Source organism: Ooceraea biroi, chromosome 11, assembly GCF_003672135.1.
Source record: "Ooceraea biroi isolate clonal line C1 chromosome 11, Obir_v5.4, whole genome shotgun sequence".
In the NCBI taxonomy this organism is placed as follows: domain Eukaryota; kingdom Metazoa; phylum Arthropoda; class Insecta; order Hymenoptera; family Formicidae; genus Ooceraea; species Ooceraea biroi.
The window spans coordinates 9,332,858-9,355,343 of NC_039516.1; the positions used below are offsets into that span (position 1 = coordinate 9,332,858).

Here is a 22,486-nt window from a genome sequence, read left to right on the forward strand (position 1 = left end):
ACTTGAAAAGTTTTTAATATTTTGATAGTATTGAAATGATAAAAAAAAGAATTACTTTTAAAAGTATACGTATTTGATGTCGGAGATGCCAGTTCCGAGACCGCCGATGTGCCAAATGAAGAACGAGATGGATTCAAATCGGTTTACTTTTAGATCGTTTATTTTCACGTTCATTATAAATAAGACGTTCTCACACACATTCGCACATTCATTACTCGGTAACAATAAACCCATCACTGATCATGCTTCTTAGTTTTACGCGTGAATTACGGCGACCCGTAACGACGACGTGATCAAGATCGCATCGGTCGGTCGGCGAAACTATAACTGCTATTTTTAAGTGCTTGCTGTTGCGTCACTACTTGCTCCTAAGTATACTGTAACTGTAGTAGTACCTTGCACCGTTTTTATCATCATTTTAAGGACAAACAGTTTCGATCACGCCGGGAGGTGGGATATTAAATAAGCTAGCAGCCAGGATATCTATAATCAAGCTAATTCGCGCTAGCTCCTTGCGTCTTTCTGCCGACTATCACCCTGCATCATCGTGTTCTCTATATTCACAAAAAGTGCGACAGCGTTTCTGTCGTTCAAAAATTCGACAAGTCCTCCAAAAGAAGCTACTCGATTGAAAGAATCTACGGACTACTCCCCGGGCAGTATACCTCTCGACTGGCGAGACAAGACATTATACAATATTAATGTAATACATTGTTGTAAGATTAAACAATATTAATATAATACATTGTTCCAACAACGTTACATTAAATTATATATTTCTAAATCATTCCATAAATGGTCGTCGGACTACGCAAAAGTCACAGATATACGAAAAAAGCTGCTTAAATGACATCCGATCGGTCGGATTAGACTGTTGTCTCGAACATTTGCAATTCTATTAATTTTATTAATTGATCTATCACTGAGAGAGTTCCACGTTATTCTCCATTGCTTTTGTATCGCTGAGATTACCGCTGACACGTTAACTATCGCTGTCATCGATTTTATTTAGACACAATTAGCTTCTTTCCTAGCGGTAGTCAATATGTTCCGAGTATTGAGCGACAACGATATTTACAATAATGGTTTACTTGTATTTCTGATGCGTCTTCCTGTCTCAAGTGCGCGTATTCTCAAATTCGAAAAGACGTTTTCCAGACGTCTATAGTAAAATTCATGTTTAGAGACATTTATCAACTAAATATATATAGAAACCTTGTTTATTGAGATCGAGAGTTTAACGAATTCTCGATATTTAAATGTCTAAAAATATTTTAATACGTTTGAAAGGTTTGTAATTTTCTAATTTTCCTATTGCATTTCCACCGTTCTGCATTTTCTCACGGATTTGGCAGTTTTTCGAATCTAACGGATTGATTTACGGTTTTGTTTTTTTCTACGAAAGCGACTACAGGAATTACATCCCGTCCATTGTTATACTCTGCGATCGATACTTTTTAAGTATCAGCAACTTGAAACAGTCGTATCAATTACGTGTACTCTACATTAATTATTACACTATAATTATACTAATTATGTACTAATTATATACTAGTTACATACGGCGTCAGTATCGCAATTGCTTATACTCAAAAAGCATCAAACGTAGCAGAGATTAATGCACACCCGTTGGGATGCGCGACATTGACATGTCCGCATCGTAACATGATTTTACATTAAGATAATACATTTTGTTACGGTTTAATTATTTGTCGTTTTTTTAATACCTAGCCTTGCAACTCCGTTTTACTCTTCCGCTTTCACTCACGCTTTCTCTCGCCATCATTCGCTCTGTTTCTCATCGTTTCTCATTCGCTCGTTAAGGCGGACTCGTTGAGGTGTCTCCATCAAGATCAGTATCAAAATCGTATCTTCCCCGGCAATTCGCTGTCGATGATTAAACGAGATCGAGGCCGGGACGAAGAGACTTGGAAAAAAACTGCCGATCGTCGATTAAATTTGGTGGATGCGTGCCTTAAGCTTTGACAGCCTTCATGAGGAGATCGGTGCTGAGTGACTTGGGCCGCTCGATCGGCAGCCCTAAGGCGCGGTCCCAGACCAGAGAGGCGAGCACACCCAACGCACGCGACACGCCGAACAGGACCGTGTAGTAGTTCATCTCCTTCATGCCGAAGTACTGCAGCAGCACGCCCGAGTGCGCGTCTACGTTCGGCCACGGGTTCTTCACCTTGCCGGTCTCCAGCAGGATCGGCGGCACTACCTTGTACACCTGTGCGACCAACTGCGAAGACGAGATACTCGTTAATAAGAATAAAACTGAATGAATAAATTAAGGAAAAATAAAACAGAAAATAGACAATTGAAGTTTGATTATATTCGAGCTCGGGTTTCGAGACTCGGATCAGGAACGCGCGACTCACCTTGAACAACGGGTCGTCTGGCAGGTGCTTCAGTGCGAATTCTCTCTGACATGTGTACCTGGGGTCCGTCTTCCTGAGAACAGCGTGTCCGTAGCCGGGCACGACCTGCCCGCTCTTCAGCGTGTTCCAGATGAATTCCTTTAATTTGTCGTCGCTGGGATTGTCGCCGACCTGGCCGCGCAACTTCTCAAGCCACACCAGCACCTCCTGGTTAGCCAGACCGTGCAGCGGACCGGCCAGGCCATTCATGCCGGCGGCGAACGACAGGTACGGGTCCGACAGAGCGGATCCCACCAAGTGAGTAGTGTGGGCGGACACGTTACCGCCCTCGTGATCCGAGTGGATCGTCAGGTACAGGCGCATCAGCTCGATGAACTGCTGGTTGTCGTAGCCGAGCATGTTGGCGAAGTTCCAGGACCAGTCTTTGCCGGCGTCGACCGAGCCGAGACCCTTGCCGCCCTTGTAGATGTTGCGGTAGATGGTGGCGGCCACCACCGGAAGCTTCGCGATCAGGTTCATCGAGTCCTCGTACACGGTCTCCCAGTACTTGGTCTTGTGCACGCCCTTGTTGTACGCCCGAACGAAGTCGCTCTCGCTGTTCAGGATAGTAATCGCCGCGGAGAACTGCGTCATCGGGTGCAGGGTCTTGGGGAAGTTGTTGAGGGCCTTGACTACGTGCTCAGGCAGGGAACTCCTGGACGCCCACTCCTGCGAGATCGCCCTCACTTGCGCGTCCGTGGGCACGTCGCCGGTGATCAGCAACCAGAAGAGACCCTCCGGAAGCGGCTCCGAGCCACCGGGCGCCTTCGGCAGGAGTTTCTGGCACTCGGGGATGGATTTGCCGCGGAAGCGGATACCCTCATCCGCATCGAGCACCGACGGCTCCCACACGAGACCCTTGATGCCGCGCATACCGCCGTACATCTATAAATAGAGAAAAGTTTATTAATAATTGAATAATGCACATCGATTGATAATTAATATCTGATTAAACGCTTTTTCATTAGCCAGATCTTCGATTTATTGATGTATCCTCCCATAAATATTCATAATATTAACTTAGAGTAATCGCAAATATGTGTATATGATATGTACCTATATACAGGGTGAGGCACCTAAAACATAAAAAATAAATAGAAAATAATTTACTTTATATTGCCTAGAGTTCTCTGCTATTAAAAATACTATAAACTCAGAAATGAAAAAGTTCTAGCCCTTAGAAATTTTTTCTTTTTCCGCGAAGTTCTGAGTTGATGTTATCATTATTTTTTATATTGCCTAGAGTTCTCTGCTATTGAAAATACCGTAAACTCAGAAATGAAAAAGTTCTCGAGTTTAAAATTTTTTTCTTCTCAGAGGAGTTCTGAGTCGATGATATCATTATTTTTTATATTGCCTAGAGTTCTCGGCTATTGAAAATACCGTAAACTCAGAAATGAAAAAGTTCTAGTCCTTAGAAATTTTTTCTTTTTTCGCGAAGTTCTGAGTCGATGATATCATTATTTTTTATATTGCCTAGAGTTCTCTGCTATTGAAAATACCGTAAATTCAGAAATGAAAAAGTTCTAGCCGTTAGAAATTTTTCTTTTCCGAGAAGTTCTGAGTTGATGATATCATTATTTTTTATATTGCCTAGAGTTCTCGGCTATTGAAAATACCGTAAACTCAGAAATGAAAAAGTTCTAGCACTTAGAAATTTTAGCCTTCAGTGACCTTGAATGATTTTGACCCGTAGATCAATGTGCGCATCTTCAAACGCTCTACTAGATGGTACGTAAAAAAACATATCATACCATTTAAAAAAACGAAGTTGACCTTTATATGACCTTTACGCGTCCACCTAATAAAAAATTATTTAGAACAAATTATGTGTCCCTCGAAACCATGCAAGTTTGGTCTGACACATTTTTTTCTATCACCGATAACAGCCGAAATATTCAGGTGGCCTGTTTTAGGTGCCTTACTCTGTATAATAAAATTAATCAAAACAGCGAAAGAAACAGCGAATTCATCAAAGCATTCATCAATCATTAAAATATTCTTCAATCAGCACCAGTGACTATCGTTACGCTCCATCCCTCGCGTATGTACGAATAAGATATCGCCACGTTAACATTAATTGACCACATGGGAAGATTAGCGACAAGTAAATATAGACGCGGAGCGATAAGTCTGGTCTTCACGTGCGGCGAGTAAGACTGTCACATGCGAGTTGTCGGATAATGATTAATCGTTGTTCGTTGCATTCAACCGATAATTAAACCGGGAAAAATTTCTTATTTATTCCTACCGGCGCGCCGGTAAGAATTGTCAGTATATATTACGTTTATCACGATCACATAGGAGGCACGCGGTCCCGCGATTGTTCCGCAGTCTTTATCGAACGATACAGTCGTATCGTCAGGATAACGAAAAAAATAGCTCGTTATATCACATCAGGTCCCCGCCCCCCCCCCCCTCCATGTAAAACAAGTCAGTCGATGATCGTTCACGAAATTCGTACCAACTTTACTAATCAGTAGTACATAGTATTAAAATTAAGTGTGAATGTTTTAATTGCCGCAACGTGATTAATTCTGGTTGATGGATATGTGCGTTAAATCGTTAAAAAGAGAAGATAAGTCACATTTTTCTTAGAGAAACGAAAAGAGCTCAGAAAAATAAAATAAAATCCGAATTAAATTTGAATAAAAATAATTTAACTTTCTATCATATAAAATTTTACATGATATATGTTTAGATATATATAGAATATTTTCAATTCGTTGATTTTAAAATACATACCATGTCAACGGTGACTTCTCCGACTTTGGTGGCACCATGATCCTTACGGAACAATCTGACACGCTCTTGTTCCTTCGGGATTTTCTCGGAAAGAACCTTCTTCAGATCCGTTGACGCGTCGCTCAGTTGCCGCGAGAAGACCGTCGACGTTATTTTCTGAAAGGAAAAGAAGAATTTTGTGATTAAAGGCTGCAAATTACCAAATGTGTTATAAAATGTCGATAATAATAGAAATAAATATAAGTAAAAATATTGTAAGTGTTAACTAGCACAGAAATTATATTATAACATACACTTATAATATAAACTTTTATGTTTTAAGTTAACATAATTGTACAAATTTTCTCTTCTTAAATTATTTTTAAATTCACACATTTTTGTCTCATCCTATGCTTTTATCCTTTATAAGGCATTTTTCATGCGACGTACACGTGTTGTGTAAAGAATCATTACGATGGAGGACACATATCTTACGTAAAAAATTATCAATGGGGCACGCGTTCATTGTGATGCTAAATTGTGATTTCGTGACAATGACATGGCAGGATATGATTTCTAAAAATAGACGAAATTTTTCCAACGATCCACCGTATAATTTACGAAATTGATATTGAGCATACTTATATAATTGATACTGAGCTAGACACTTTACAAAAAATTTAATTTTCAATTACAACCTTGGACAAGTATACTTTTATAAATTCATTTGTTCCTAAACAAAAAATTTAATAGAAATTACTTAATTTAAAAATTCAATTGTTACGTCCCGACAAATGTCTCTTTTTTCCAAATTCCTTTCCTATAGAATTTCACCCTGACACTCTACTTTCTGCGAACAATTTATCACCATATACGGACATTATTGTGTCACGTCCTGACAAATCTCTTTCTTCCCAAATTCCTTTCCTATAGAATTTTATTTTCTCTCTGCGAATAGCTTATCACCATATGCCAATATTACTGCATACCGACGAACTGTTTTCTTTTACTGGTCTCATCCCAAAATTCCTTTCCAAACAACCTTCCAAGGGACCAAGGTTGCACATTTGGTTATAATATGGCCACTTTCCCCGACATAGCGTATAAGACTTATGTAGACGAAATATATTTTTTTTGCAGTGTCTTAGTTATATTAAAATATCGATCAAGCAATTTACCAATACGCGATTTATTGTATAATAAACACAATATTTCATTAATTAAATACTTAATTAATATTTGACTCTCCAACTCTCACATTCCTTTTCTGATTCCGTTTGGTCCTTCCTCCTTCTTAAATACAACATAGCTCGAGTTCCCGGGGTAAATTGCTTAAATGCATTAACTCCAAAAAATTAAAATATTAGCGTTACATTCCGTAACACAATATATGCTGTTATAAAGATTATTTCCAAATTGTTTTGCTTTTCATCAATTAATCAATGAATCAGAATGTTGTTTGAGAAAGCGTGACGGATACGCTTACGTATGAAACATTACGCGGAATTTACATGGTTGATATATATATTTTCTCATTGAACTTTTAATCACTCTTTGTGATGAGGCAAAAAAATTCGTGATCGTTTCTCATCTCGACACGCACCATCAAACGTCATCAAGAACTCAGATAACGGCGAGGTCATTATCGTGCCATTCGCGGAAACGTATTGATGAGGATTAATCCTTCATTCTCATCTTTCGAGGACTAATCGTTATAGTTCTGACACGTAAAAGTAGCAATAAATTATAATAAAAATGTACTTATAAGAAAAACACGGTAATTCTAGAACTAGTAAAATAAAATTAATCCATTGCTAATAATAACGATGAAAATGATAATTAAGATAAGTGAAACATGCGGTGGAAATATTCAGATTCTTTGACGAAAGAAGATAAAGATTGAGTTTTGTTATCACGTAATCGGCACGTATGGATGGAAGCACGCGTGTGCGAATGCGTGGACACTGGTAAACCTCGTGATTTTGATTCTGGCACGTTCAACAGATATGGAGATCGGAGGAGATTTTATCTTTTTTTTTCCACAAGCGAAGCGAAAGTCGCACGATGTACTCGCTTATCTTTTATCTGCATTATGCGACGGACTCGGAATTCTTTCAGGAAAAAATACTTTTACCAAATACTTATAAGTATTCCGTACTGATAATAATATGGGCGAGATACATTTGTAGAGACTTAATAATTGAGCCACTCGATACACGACGAGTACGTCCTTCGCACGTATTATTGTATATTCTTATTGACAAGATGTGTTCGTGTTATTGCCCACTTATTTTCGTATCATTGCAATACGACGAGCAAAACGAGAAATCGATAAAAAGACTGACGAATGAATAGAATAGAAGGTCGACAGTGAAAGGTTGAATTGCGACGATTACGAATTCATTTTGTCTCCGCGATCTTGTCGCTTTATCTCGTTTTATATAATGCCAATACATTCTCAATAATACAATATCCATTACACCAACTCGCGGGTATCGCTATTATCATCCCATTTACCGTATCATTTCCTTACATATTGAAATAATTTTTATAAAATAAGGAAAAATATTTTTATAAATAAAGAGAGTGCTACTTCATTTGGACAATCGGACTTTATACCTTCACAGTGACGTCAGTTTCTGATAAGCGTTTCGAATCAGTCTGTTAATTAGCAATTGTCTGCCTGTCTGGATATCATTGACTTATCACAAAACTTTTAAGTCATCGTAAGTTTTGATGACTTTGTCAAAAAATTGCTGAAAACTTATAAAGTGCTTTATTATTTTCACAAAGATGTATTTTTTTAATTAAAAATCTTATTAGCTTCAAATAATTTTTGTTAGATATTTCGTTTAATTATCCTTTCTAATATTTGTTTTTAATAGCATTCACAGTTATTCGATCGCCATTCGACGAAGCGATGTATGATGAAACACGTTTCAACATAAAAAAGACAGTGACATAACATCTCGGTTTTGCAAAAAAATAGCAGACGCGGAAAGAATATTAAAATCTATGTAAATTTATGCACGATTAAAGTATGAGAAACGATGTTCAAATATTAAAATAATATCTTAATGTAAATGATGTTCAAATTAGCACATAAAATGTCATTGCACTGTGAAACTGAAAAATTATTGCTCTCTCTAAAAGATCTATTCCTAAATTGGAAAAGAAAAAAAAGAAGAAGTAACGTATGTTGCATTAAAACATCATTTACATTATAATCGCAGTGCACCTTTAAATTCGAGGGGCTCGGTTCAAAGATCGTTCCTCGTCGTACGCAACGCACTCTTATCGTCTGCTCGATAGCGTGAGCTCCACGTTATTTTTACGCAAATGCATGGTAGCACGAGCGATTACGTAGCGCCGGGACGCACTTAGTACAAGGCTTGCACTTGAATGTAGTCCGTAGACGACCTTGACCCTTATACAAAATGCGAGTTGTCCTTTCGATAAAACAGCTCTTCCATTGATCTCATTGTGAATCATTGGATACTTGACCAAAGTTTAGAAAGGAGTTGATGAGAGGTGTCATTAAAGTTTAATCTAGAGATGCAGAAAACTAGAATATCGTAAATTTTAATTAAAATGCGATATTTTTTAATTTTATGCCATAATTTCGTATTTAAATATAATTTACCTTAAGAAAAATTTAAGTAATAGCTATACATGTGACAAGTAATATTTTTGCATTTTGAATAGTTAAACAAGAACATTGTCATTGGACGGAGCGTGAAATCTGGGAAGCAAGCCAATGGCACGGCTAAAAATAAAAGCACTTCGACTTGTCGTGCAATTCGGGTTACCATGTACGACACGAGAATGATAAGAGAATCGATGCCAAAGTGTCAAAAATTCCATGTGTCCTTCAGGATAATAATTCTTTATTTTAATTTCGAATAATTTCGAAAACATGTGCTTAAATCATTTGTATCTGTTTATAATGTATATAAACTATAAAAAAAACTTTTAATCATGAATAAATTAGCAATAACTTCAATCTGATAGTAACTTAAGAATCTAATGACAATAAGAATTTTTATAGTTTGTGATAATTATCTTAATCGCACGATTTTAATTGGCTTAATATTTAGTTGTTAAAGAAATTTGATTCTCAAAGATGATTCATATCCGTCAGAAATATCAGCGCAATTTCCTGTTTTCGAATTGAGAAGTAATGCATATCAATCTGTCATGATTCGATTTCATGAAGGCATTTAGAGCTGCGGATCAATTGAATGGCAATTGAAAGATCTCCGGTCTTCGAGGGTCAATCATACCAGTGACAAATGTGATTAACCCTTAGAATATTCAATTAACCCATTAAATTGTCCAGTATTGATATTGATACCCATTAAACTGCGGCGGTTGTATGAATCTTATATTAAAGAGATTTGGTCTTTACCTATTAGTAATAATCAAGAGTCTCTCTTACTTACACTTGATATTAATACATACAGCGCACCTAATAATCTTAACTATTACGTAGCTACTTTTATTTCATTTATTGCGTTAATACGTCCTAGTAGTGGTATTCCTTTATTATGTACCAATGATGCGATAACGATATTCCACGTCAAAACTCACGAGTCAACTTGATGACATGTATCTCTGATAAAATATGCAAGCCCATTATGCGAGAGGCTTCCAGTGTGCAACGTAAGATTGGTATCGGATTAAACTGCAAACGAAGCGATGATATTGATATGTATCGTGTGTATGACACAGAGAGAAAGAGTTCGAACTTTCTTGTCTCGATATGCATTTTAATTTTTCAGCTGCATCCATGTTACGTGTAAAAAATTAATACAAGTTTGCAAACATTATCGTTAAAAAAGAATGAATATATAATGGAATATAAAATGATATAATCTCATTATTATTTTTAATACGCTCTTTCGGGAAAATAAAAAAATTAACTATCAGAAAAGAAGAGTCGCGAATAACATAGTGGCTGCTGGCTGATAAATATTTTAATGAGTCTAGACCTTATTGGCAAGTGATAACGAAGTTTAGTCTGACGGGCAAAGTTCACTTGTGCGACTTCTCGAGTACAGATTATGGTCTTCCATATGACGTAATTATAAATCATATGGACAAAGAGCACCTTTTTTCGTGATTACATTTTCTTAAAGCCAATAATAAGTTTTTTGGTAGAGACTTCGCTCTCGTTTTTATGCCCTCAAATAATTTCTGTCATTCACATTTACTTCGTATTGCATTGTGAAACCGTAGGTACGTATGAAATGAGAAAGTACAATTAATTCTCAGCTCTTAAAATAATATTAAATCAAATATACAAAATTCAAATATATTTAAATATAATAATTATGAATATGCTATCATTTATAATAAAAATTCTATTACTAGATTCTTTATAAATAAATACGGATAATACGTAATTTCTATAAATACGAATTCCGATAGATCAGATTATAATTTTGCAATATTTTATAATAAATGGATATCCATTACGATTGTCACCCGGAAACCAAATGCGATAAGTGTTTCCTATCATGCATATATGTACATATAAATGTGTTTCGTAGGCGTATACAGAACACGCGCAGTCACGTTATCATGCGTATCGTCATCGATACGTGGCAAAAACGATAGCACGCGTGAGAAAGAATAGGGAATGCGATGCCAAGGTTTCTCACACGTAAAATCACACGAAAAACCAATCCTTGTTCCGATATATCCAAGACAAAGTCCTATTACCGAAAATAAAATCCTGTAAAACAAGCAACACATACACAACATGTGCTGCATTGCAAATATCTTTCTTGTACGCGGTGCGTCACCAGACTCACGATCTTGGAATATTATAATTAAATCCGGTGAGAGGAAAGCGATCGTCCCGCTAGCCATTTCTTGGCACACATACCACCTGAGTAACAGAATTAGCGAGGCACAATTAAAATCTCTCTCATCCGTTACGTCAGTAGGAGGCGTACCTCTGTCTTGCTCATATCGATGATGATCTTAGCTATCATTGATGTCATTGACAAGCCACATAATTCACGTGTCAATGACGAAACGCTCATTCAACGATTAAATGACGTTGCCGGCAGATTTCCAGGCATTGCTCATGATTGCTCGAGGAAAACGGATCGTCCCGTATGCTGACCGATATATTGGCGGATTTGACGTCATTTTATGGCCCGCTACTTTGCACCGTGACTCGCATACTCACGCCTGGGTACTCCCGTCCGTGAGCATTATCTTCTTTCGAGCGTATAAAACCATCTCTAAACATGACAATGTCATAGTACAAGATTGAAATGTCTCTCTCGTTGCTCTAATAAAAAGTAATCGCATTATGAGTCCTGCTGGTCTGGTAACACGAAACTTTGTCACAGAGATAAGATCGATTACTAAATCTAAAACGATCCCAAGTGTAATTAAAATGAATATACATTTTATGTACATACATTAGAAAATTATAAATATTTCTGTTCGACTACATGTGTGAAACCTTGACACGAGCACATGAGTTGGGAAATCAGACTGCGGGTTACTCAACCGGTTACGCTACACGTTTCTAAAAAAAAATCACGCAGGAACAAAGGTGTAAAAGCCAAGGCAAATCCAACCGGTTTACTTCGACTAAGGTCGAGGACCTTATTCGGATTTGACTTCTTTCCTCGTCAGTCCTATTCAATTTGACAATATAACATTAAAGACACGAAAGGCCTTTTGCTATTGCCTGAATAGCTTATCTTCGATAATCGAATAGAATAGAATAGAATTATTAAATAGAATAGAAAAATAAAAAGATATTAATATTGTACAATTAATATAAATATTATATTGCATCAAATGCTTCAAGTGCTGCAGAAGCGCAGCCTTCTGCTCTCAATGATAAAGATAGAACTGAAAAGAGGTTGAAACTAGAATGCCATTGATAAATTCGACAAGCTAATCGAGTTTACGAGTTCATGGTGAGAGTGGCAATGTGGCATACTTGCTGTTTAATCTGATCAAAGCGCGCTGACAGTACGTTTGATTAATTGTCACGAAGTCATGTGTGCCACATGTGATAATGATCGCGTTATCATCGATTACGTAACCAATTCGCAATCGGAGCGAAGGGCAGCTGAAACACATCTGCGATTATATCTAATTATTAATTATTATTAATTAATCTTGTGTACCATATAATCATTTGGGATAGCGTTAAGTGACGAGAGTCTGCAGGGTATCATTATTTGCAAATTCATTTTGCAAACGCGAGTTTCGCTTGCAGATCCGATAAATTAAAATGTTTTAAGTGAACATTGCCAAAATGCCTGGACACTTGTTTAATTCTAAAAAAAAACTACATGTCGCCAGGTAATACTACAGCCAACACTGTTGCAAAAATATGAAAATGAGGTTTATTTGAAGAGAAGTAAATTAGCATACATATGCACGAAAATGTATGTAGACATACATGTCAGTATTTAACCACGTTCTTAATACTCAAGATAATATAATTGTGTTATCTCTAGGTTGATGTTTGCATTGATTTTGCAAAGAAAGATTAAGATAGTACCCGCATATTTGGTGAAATTAAATATAGACGTACAATTATACGTTTACATAAAACTTCGACATTAAATAATATCTTTAATTAACATATATATTTAATGATTTTTTCCCGCTAATCATAGAAAAAAATCTTTATCGTGATTCGCTTGTGGCGAGTAGTGCTCACTCCGACGCTTTTCAATTTTGAAACTGTGATATAACTGAAAGCATCCAAAATAGCGTCTTCGGGAATTCGCGTTAGCCTCGAATTCTGTTGATCGCTATTCGATCCCCGGCGGAATCTTATAAACAGAACAAACTACTAAGAGAATTTACTGTAACCCAGATTTACTAAATTTTTCAAAGTATTTTGCTATCATTTATTACAGAGAATTTAGCAATAATGTGCATTTCCACAAAGCTCCCCGTCCATGGAAGATAATATAGTGATTTATACGAGGAAAAAAGATTATCTTGAGAAATATAAGATAGCGATGAAACATGCTCCAATATCTGGAGTTAGGTCAAAAAGAGATATCTAATAATAGACGACGTATTTGGACTTGAAGTGAAAGGATCACTCCTGAAATAGTTCGTTACGCGATGCATTTTGTGTATCGTCGGCGTTAGGTAACTGATGAGATGTATATATAATCGCACGGCGGAGAAAACATCAGGTCTGCCAAGAATCGTGACATAATAAAATTCGCTATTACTTTTAAGTCTCATTAATCCCTTCCAGCAGACACTACATTGATATAATTATCGTGATGACTTTGACAAGATTGCTAGTGACACGTCTCGCGATAATCTTCTTCTTGAGATCTTGAGATAATTGCTGTGCAGCAGTAAAAGTATTCGATATCTTTTACAAATAAATTAAAGCAAGCAACCTTGAAATTAATCAATCGCATCCAATTAATGCACAACGCGTTTCTTTAATTACAAAGTTCCCGATATCAAGAAAAAATTCATTGCATTATCGCACATATCTAGTAAAAAATATCTACGTTCATTCTGATGCCAAATGCAATTGCATGGCATCACTTTTTTTTCTTTTTGTCAGGAACAAAGTCACAAAGAACTAAATTTCTGACAAAATAGAAGCTTTCATTGATAATTTCGAGTGAATTGTATCTTAATTATTCAGATAATTAATATTGAATATGGACTTACGAAATAATATCTTCCAAAGAATTCATTTTAGTGGAAAAATATAAATGAAACTAATCATGATGTTGGATACTATTAGATACTTGCCCAAGCAGAACAGAGTCACGATGACGTCAATATAATATAAATAGCTATCAAAACTCAATTTTTAATCTTTTTTATATCATTGTAACTTTTATATAACTTTTTGTTCTGGGGTTTTGTCTTGGGTTGTGTGGCTTTATTACTGACAAAAAGAAAAAAAAAGTGATGTCATGACAAGATTGACCAGATTACAGTTAATGTGGATTACGAGAGCAGAACCCGTGTGTCGTAATCCGTCCGTACGGATTTTCGACCTCGAAACCGTCGCTAAAATTAGCGAACGCCTTACTAAAACTGTTCAATGGACATTCTGTATCGACTACGCAAGGGAATTCTGTCAAGTACGCTTTTCTGCACGTATGCCACGTGCGTGAACAAAAGTTCCGCTGTATATAGATGCGCGCGCGTTGTGTAACATCTCATATTATTTTCTCATTAGACACACGAAAGGTAAAAACCACGCGTTTCTAGGAAATCGAGATATCACGCGTTTACCTGCCCTTGATGTTACCTCGAGAATAAAATTCGTTGAATTTTGTATTGAAGTTTATATTGAACGCAAGTTATATAAATAAGAATTATATATTCATGAATTTTCATGATGATTCTGATTTTATTACGGAATTACTTAACGTGCATTGAATTCAATGATTGTGAAAGATTTTTGCTTTGAATTGACATGTATAATCCTAATTCAACGTGGCTCTCAGTCCCCGGGCTCCCGGCTCTTTGCTGTCTAAAAGAAGCTTGCAGAATGTCTTCTGTTCTAACGCGTTGTGACACGCTTTGTTGGATACACACAGTGACGCGATTCTTCGTAGGCAGAACATATTTTCTACAACGTAAACGTGAAAAACACTTTTCGAATATTGAGCAGGTATGTTCAGAACGTTTAACTTTTGGTAATATTATAGGAAATCATGTACCTAACACGTAATATACGAAGCTACAGTTAAATTTCGATTTAATATAAAATAATACTTAATTAAAGCATAATTAATTAATAATTATTTAACTGTTCAAATATATTGTAATGCTTTAAAAATCAGTTTCGCACGACACGCGTGAGTTGAAAAAGCGACTTCGAAGATGCGCGCACGTATAATCGTGCATGGAAATTACGTTTTTTTTTCAGATGAGAAATCAATCGACCGTAAATGCGCGAATCCTATTGCTATTCCTTGAACAGAGATTAACGCACGAAACCGCAATCCGCAGAGAGATTCTGTTTTGTACGAAACACCACGTGAAATTCCTCTATGTGGTTAATTAGGAGGAAAAAAGTCTGACGTCAGAGTCTGACGAGGAAAAGACATCATCAACGTGTTCGAGAGCTGACTACACTTTTAAATATTTTTCTCTCTACGCCCTGGAATAAAACGTAATCTAGAAAGCTCTTTTTTTCAAGTTGCTGATATCTATATAAATTTCTTTTGTTAATGTTTGTTTGTTTTGTACGTATTTCAATATTTGGTAATTATGTACTTTAACGGACCCAGCCCCGATGACCTTGACATATGTTGTTTGCTAAAAAGTTATAAACAAAGAAAATTTAATGATTTCGCACGAATTTTTAGCTGTCCACGTGAAGCAAGAACATGATACTGACATATATTACAAAGGTTACCTTTCCGAATAACCCGCACTAGGTTTTAGTCGTCGATCGTTGTTTATGAAAAAGTTATTAACAAAAGAAATTTCGAAAATATAGTAGTTTGAAAGAATATTGAATATTGAAAGATATAAACGACAGATACGTATATGAACGAAGAAAGGAAAGTCATTTCTTCATTTAAAGCAGTGAATTGTTAATATATAGAATAGTTTCTTTTAATATAAGTACAAAGTATTCTTCACTTTAACCAAAAGCACAAACAGTTAAATACAAAGTATTCTCTGCTTTAACTTAACCTAACCTAACCTAAGCTAAAATTCCATCAAATATACTCTTTCGTAAACGTATATGGTATCGTAAAATTATGCTTTATTCATTAAAGATTTTTGTTAATAACTTTTTAACAAACAACGAGCGAAGGGTGAAACCTAGTGCGGGTTGTTCAGGAAGGTGACCTTTGTAATACATGTCAAACTCAAGTCCTTGCTTCGCGTGGACAGCTGAAAATTCGTGCAAAATTATTAAACTTCTCTTGGTAATAACTTTTTAATAAACAACGAGCGACGGCTAAAACCTCTTGAAGGTCACTCAGGAGGGTGATCTTGACAACATATGTCAAGGTCAAGGTCATCGGGGCTGGGTCCGTTAAAGTACATAATTACCCAATATTTTACTGACAATTCAGCCTGAAACACTGCAATTAAATAAACAAAACGTGATAATTGTCATGTGTATCTTTAATGATGAATAATATTCCCGTATCGACAGTCAAATATTTGACGTCATTTCGCTAAAATATTCGTCACGTAACAACCACAATTAACGAACGTTCATTCTAAAGGTGGAACGAATGCACAGGTGCAAAGAGACTGGAGTTACAAATGGCACAAGATTGCACCTGATGAGCTCTAACAAGCCAGCCAGCAGTAAAACAAGAGTATGAGAAATACGGAAATCCTTGAATTTAAATATTATTGTCACAGAATGTTATGCAATTCCTTCAATTAGGTATTCAAAATATATTTATGAGATATAGTTTTAGATCTATTTATACTACTGGCACACACGTAAATTACATTAGAAGTTAGACTGGATCCATATCTACACTGCAAGGAAAACCTTTAATTTTTTAATCTTCCTATGAATAAAATGTGCAAAACAAAATCTTTGTAAAAATGTAGGAGGCAAGACGTCAATGGGAAACGTTTACGTGATTAAACAAACTCAATTACGAGTATAGATAATTTGGAAGAGCTCGAAGCTGATGTGCCAATCGATCCGGGAATCCCGGAATCGATTCTCACAGCGCAATATATTATTTGCACGGTCACCGAACGCTGCTGAAGCTTCGCAAGAACGTAGGTCATCGGATCTCCCGCGAATCGATCGGCTTAAATGCTTAAAGGCGCGAGAACCCCGAGATCCTTATGTAATTCTCTACAGCGTGTCCCAGAACTTCCGACCTTGACTTCGGTATTCCAATCCGGTGGGCAGATTTAGAAACAATCTCACTGAAAGAAGCTCGAAGAAAGAAGTTTGACAAAGAGCACGGCATTAGATTCAGCTCCAGCGTTTTCGAACACCAGGTATATGAGAACCCAGCCACACAGATCCAAATCCCACACAAATACTCCGGGCCAAAAAACTCTTCCGCGATGAAGATTCTATTACTTGCACAAGGCCACGTATACCAGGCAGGCTACTTTTTTATAATTTTTTACGTTTTTAAATATAAAGAGAAAATAATACGCGACAAAACCGGAAGTATCTATTATTACTATTGTTTTCAATATGAAGAAGCTAAGAGGAAAGAATTCTGTACACGTACGAATCTACCTATCCACGCGCGCGTGAAATTAAAATCGTTCTTCCCGGCAAAAGTGAGAGCCACGCGATTTCACCGAACAACGAAAACCCCGTTCATAAAGACTCACGCAGTGAGACTCGTGTCCTGTGCACCAACCACGCACCTGCGGCATACAATCGATCCACGCGCGTACCAAGTCGCCGCACTGTTCTCCCTGAGACCGCCGCTCTCATTTTCCAGCAGGTGACAGAACGCACCTCCGCGATCGCGGCATCGAGCACGATTGTCTATCGACAAGTTTGGAAGCCTGTCCAGTGGACACTCGTCGGCTCCCGCAGACGGGACGGTACCGTTGCGCCGGTCGATAGAAGGCCGCAGCCAGCCGCCCGCAGCGGCGGAATCCGCTTTGCGTCGCACCGCGACGAATCCGCCCCGAACTGCGGGAGGTCCTCGGGTGTCCGTGGCGAGTCTCGAATTTCGAATTTCGAACGACCTGCGCCCGCGAATCGAACGATCGCCGGATCGTTTGAAAGGCCAGTGCGGCGCGAAGCCCGCACTCGCGTAGGGGAGGAAGGATGACCTACCTGAACGTCGAGGCAGCGTTTCGGGGTGAAGCGAAAGAGCGCCATCCTGTCCTGCGTTCGTTAATCCTGCGCGGGAGTCCCTCGTCCGTCGAACTGACCGACTCGACGCGACCGTCTAACTGATCGACCGGCCACGCGACGATGCGGCGCCCCAACTCGACTGACTCCGGTCGCGCCGCGACTTTCACCACCGTGCCGCGGTCTGCGCATGCGCCGACCGCGCGCGCCTCGTGGCGCCTCGACTCTGCGCGGTCGCACGCGCCGCTCGGGGCGGGCGATGCGAGGACGTGTCTTTCGCGTCGGATTTGAAGAAGTTTTATTTAAATTTTTCTTACATTCCCAGATAACACAAACACTTTCCGTGAACAGTCAATGAATATGCGTCGAGAATATTAAGAATATTCTAAAAATGTACTAGAAGACATTCCATAAATCTACATAAAATGTTGAAATGAGACCAATTTAAATATTCTAGATAGATCCAAAGAATATTGTTTAGCATGTTTCAAGAATATTCATAGAAGCTGTTTAGTACAATCTAAAGAACATTTACAGAATATTCTACAATTGAATTATATTCAGGCTGCGTTCTTCCAAAATTCACTGTCAGTACTGAAAATCTATAGTGTATGTCACATATACTTATATAGTATAATATATAGTATACGTGATATAAACTATAGATTTCCAGTACTGACAGTGAATTTTGGGACGCAGCCTTAATGAAAACAACAAACTATGTTTTATCATATACATGTAATAAAAATAGTTATGATATAGGATAGATTGCAATTGATTATTTATAATATATGTATATATAAATTCACAACTAAATTAGTATATTACACTTATGTATAGGATGACTTATATATAACATGATGAAACATATTTTGATGTTATTTTTTATCTTTTTTTATCAACATATGTATTTGCATCTAACTGATCAATGATGGAAAAATAAATATAATTTATATACATATAGTATATATTTCAAACATGAACACTTGCAAAATGAACACTATATATGAACACGTAAAATAATTTGTCGCCAATTTGCGTATGGTAATTCGCCAGTGCTCCACGTGAAAGTGAAACGAAAAAGAGATTAGGTTATGAGTTGGTATTTCCTGTGCTTTCTGAACGCCATCTACATTTTCAATACATTTGAACATTCTGTGAACATTTATAGAATATGTAAAGGATATATTCGTATTGCTGATATTTTAAATGTTGTGGGCAGATTTATAGACTATTCTTTATAAATAAGGATATTCTACAAATGTGTATGGATGATTTCTTTGAGAATATTCTCAAAGAAGTATATTCGAAGCTATTGGGTTGTTCGGAAAGTAATTTCGTTTTTCACAAAGCGATGTCGTTAGTCGCGTTCCTCGATACTTAACCTTACTCTAAGCGGCAAATTCGTTTTATATTTTGACAACTGACATTTCAGACGTCATTTAGTATCTTATTGTGTTGCGATCTGTCAAGTAATTGTTTTTTGGCATCACATCAAACATGGAAAATCAAAGTGAGCATTTTCGTAATATTTTGCTTTTTTACTACTGAAAGGGTAAAAATGCAGTGCAAGCGAGACAAAAATTGTGTACCGTGTATGGAGAAGATGTATTGAGTGAACGTCAGTATCAGAATTGGTTTTCGAAATTTCGCACTGGAAATTTCGATTTGAAAGATGCACCACGTTCAGGTCGGCCAATTAAAGCTAATGACGAGAAAATAAAGGCTCTGGTGGATGCAAACCGTCGCATAACAACACGCGAAATTGCTGAAAAGTTAAATTTATCGAATTCGACCGTTTACGATTATTTGAAACGCCTTGGATTCGTTTCAAAGCTCGATATTTGGGTTCCACACAATTTAAAGGAAATTGACTTGATTCGACGCATTACCATCTGCGATTCATTGTTGAAACGTGGAGAAAATGAACCATTTTTGAAGCGAATCATAACTGGAGATGAAAAATGGATTGTTTACAACAATGTTAAGCGAAAACGATCATGGTCCAGGCAAGATGAACCTGCTCAATCGACATCCAAGGCAGATATTCATCAAAAGAAGATCATGCTTTCTGTATGGTGGGATTGGAAGGGAATCGTATTTTTCGAGCTACTACCAAGCAACCAGACGATTGATTCGAAAGTGTATTGTCGTCAGCTGGATGAATTGGATGCTGCCATCAAGCAGAAGCGACCAGAATTGGCGAATAGGAAAGGTGTCGTATTCCATCACGACAATGCCAGACCACACACAAGTTTGGTCACTCGCCAGAAGCTTTTACAGCTTGGATGGGATGTGCTACCACACCCACCATACTCTCCTGATCTGGCACCATCCGATTACCATTTGTTCCGGTCTCTACAAAATTCTTTGAACAATGTAAACTTCGATTCAAATGAAGGCGTCAAAAATCACTTGGTTCAATTTTTTGTCAATAAGGAGAAGGACTTCTATGAGCGTGGAATCTTAAAGTTGCCAGAAAGATGGCGAAAGGTAGTGGAACAAAATGGCCAATACATCACTGAATAAAATTTTTTCTAAATATGAAAAAACCGCCTTTCATTTTTCCTTGAAAAAACGAAATAACTTTCCGAACAACCCAATATATAGAATATTCATAGAATATTGTGTGTTATCTGGGTTTATTCTCGGCGACGATATAGCTGATAAAATAATTAATAAATAAATAAAATAATTAAAAAGACATAAAGCATACATCATGGTTGTGATTTCTATTTTGTTTTTTTGTACAGAGAATTAGGAAAAATTATTATCTCGGTTTGGCATTTTGCGTAATGCTTTTTAAGCGTAAATCAGATCACTAGCGGGTTTGCGCTAGTTTCCGAACTCCGTTTTGAGAAATTCTATACGTCTATATATTTCCGCCACTAGCGGTAACCTATAAATACGATGGGTGCGCAGCGTATATTTTTTCTTTACATCTTACTGTTATTTAATTTATAACATCGTTAACATTTTACCTGTTCAACGTAAATAGATGAAAGCCACGTGTAACCCCGCTTCTGATTACGTCCGTCATTATCTGCATCGCCAAATCGACAGCAAATTTTGTCACCGCCTCGTCGTTATCCCTCACTCGTGACAAATCGTCTTTTATCTTGACGGGAACGTCGAGTTTGCAAATGCTCGCCATTCTCTCTAAACACTCGTAACTCATCGGCACGAAGATTCCAAGGACGATTGGAACTCGTATGCCGATCTTTCGACAGTCGTTCACGAAGTCTATTATAGCCTGAGATTCGAAACAGATTTGAGTTATGATGAAATCGGCGCCCGCGTCTACCTGGAAATTCGTAGTCAAAGATAGAAAAAGATAGAAAAACAATTTACTGCGAAACTATTGTACTTTTGTACAAGACTCGATTGTTACTTTCGCTTTTAGATAAAGCAAGTCGAGCTCTCTCGACGGTGATTCCGGGTGCATTTGCGGGTAGCCCGCCACGCAGATGCAGAACGTGCCGCCGAATTGTTCTCTAATAAAAGCGACCAAATCCGCTGCGTGCTTGAAGTCACCATCCTCTGACAAGGAATCTGCAATTCGACCGGAAACGCATACTTCTCTACATATCTGATTGATCGGGTGATCGAATGTATCAAATTCGGAGACACGTTTTATCGTAAATTAAATTCTTTCAGTTCTGATAATCGCGAAGCCGTGTCGTTATTTATCACGTATTTGTAACGCAATATGTGTTCACGCAGAGTATCCCCCCCCCTTCCCCACTAAAATGACAGATACGCTTCAATGTCTAGATCGTATTTCAAAGTTAAAACGTTCTTTGATAAATCGAGCGTCACGATTTGACGATTGAAGGATCAATGCGAGTCATGGAAAGTGGCTTAACGGTGGGTCACCTCCTCGTAGCGCAAAAATGTTAATTGTTCCAAGGGCAAGAGCTTTCCTCGAGATACGAATCACTTCGTCACGCTTGAAACTCTTTGCCGCTAAATGTAGCAGAGTGTTAGACGGAAAATTCTCCAGCAGATTCAAAGGTAGATAGTTCTCAGTGTCGGCAGGCGCTTCCTCGTGCCACGTTAACGCGTAAAACAAGGGCGAATATTTGCCCATCTCCTCGAGCAGTCTGATGCACATAAAAACATCTCAATTCAAGACACAGTTCCAATTATTCTAGTCACCTGATCTTATTAATTTCAAGTTCCTCGATACGAACCTCTGATAAAATCCACTGGGTCTGCTCGCGGAGACGATTTCAAGGCCGCAAAATATCTCGTTGCTACTAATTTTACCCTGCAACGCACGTCGCAGGTCCACGATCTCGCACCGACGACGTGCAGTGCGAACGTTGTCGCTGGAAGAACCGCCAGCGCTGTCGCGTCTAGCAACATCACTCCTCCGACACGTGTCCTCGTCAACAATCAAATTTCTCATTACAGATCAGCGTCTAGTCGTGAAGGGGAAACGTTAATACTTCCATTTTCTCTGATTCACGCTAATGAGCCATTACATCGTATTATGTAATGGGTGATATAGGGATATCTTGCACAGTGATGTACACGCATGTGC

The 22,486-nt window shown here is 37.7% G+C and overlaps 2 protein-coding genes across 5 annotated transcripts; both read right to left on the reverse strand.

Annotated features, from left to right (window-relative positions):
* Positions 1-138: 138 nt before the first annotated feature.
* Positions 139-18,095, reverse strand: LOC105277279 (probable citrate synthase 2, mitochondrial). 3 transcript variants are annotated; one of them, XM_011335529.3, is made up of 4 exons: positions 17,923-18,095; positions 5,166-5,321; positions 2,382-3,305; positions 139-2,242 (listed from the first exon to the last, which is right to left on the reverse strand). In XM_011335529.3, the coding sequence occupies exons 1-4, from the start codon at positions 17,965-17,967 to the stop codon at positions 1,976-1,978; spliced, it is 1,392 nt and encodes a 463-aa protein (XP_011333831.1). In that variant the 5' UTR covers positions 17,968-18,095; the 3' UTR covers positions 139-1,975. The 3 variants fall into 3 exon arrangements, with proteins under 3 accessions (XP_011333831.1, XP_011333839.1, XP_011333847.1); XM_011335537.3 differs by lacking the exon at positions 17,923-18,095 and adding an exon at positions 17,466-17,885; XM_011335545.3 differs by lacking the exon at positions 17,923-18,095 and adding an exon at positions 17,502-17,884.
* A 152-nt stretch (positions 18,096-18,247) lies between these two features.
* LOC105277295 (methylenetetrahydrofolate reductase) lies at positions 18,248-22,473 on the reverse strand. Of its 2 annotated transcripts, none has more exons than XM_026973869.1 (5): positions 22,134-22,473; positions 21,817-22,043; positions 21,332-21,492; positions 20,922-21,244; positions 18,248-19,095 (listed from the first exon to the last, which is right to left on the reverse strand). In XM_026973869.1, exons 1-5 carry the CDS (start codon positions 22,349-22,351, stop codon positions 18,891-18,893), a joined length of 1,134 nt encoding a protein of 377 aa, XP_026829670.1. In that variant the 5' UTR covers positions 22,352-22,473; the 3' UTR covers positions 18,248-18,890. The 2 variants fall into 2 exon arrangements, with proteins under 2 accessions (XP_026829670.1, XP_011333859.2); XM_011335557.3 differs by lacking the exon at positions 18,248-19,095 and adding an exon at positions 20,652-20,839.
* Between the last annotated feature and the right edge of the window lie 13 nt (positions 22,474-22,486).

Coding starts and splice junctions, on each gene's coding strand:
- LOC105277279 (XM_011335529.3), bottom strand. CDS start 17,967: ATGGCGCTCTTTCGCTTCACCCCGAAACGCTGCCTCGACGTTCAG. Junction 5,322..17,922: donor AACGCTGCCTCGACGTTCAG/GTAGGTCATCCT, acceptor TTTTCCTTTCAG/AAAATAACGTCGACGGTCTT. Junction 3,306..5,165: donor GAGAAGTCACCGTTGACATG/GTATGTATTTTA, acceptor CTCTATTTATAG/ATGTACGGCGGTATGCGCGG.
- LOC105277295 (XM_026973869.1), bottom strand. CDS start 22,351: ATGAGAAATTTGATTGTTGACGAGGACACGTGTCGGAGGAGTGATGTT. Junction 22,044..22,133: donor CCCAGTGGATTTTATCAGAG/GTTCGTATCGAG, acceptor TATGTGCATCAG/ACTGCTCGAGGAGATGGGCA. Junction 21,493..21,816: donor CATTTTTGCGCTACGAGGAG/GTGACCCACCGT, acceptor GTCGAATTGCAG/ATTCCTTGTCAGAGGATGGT.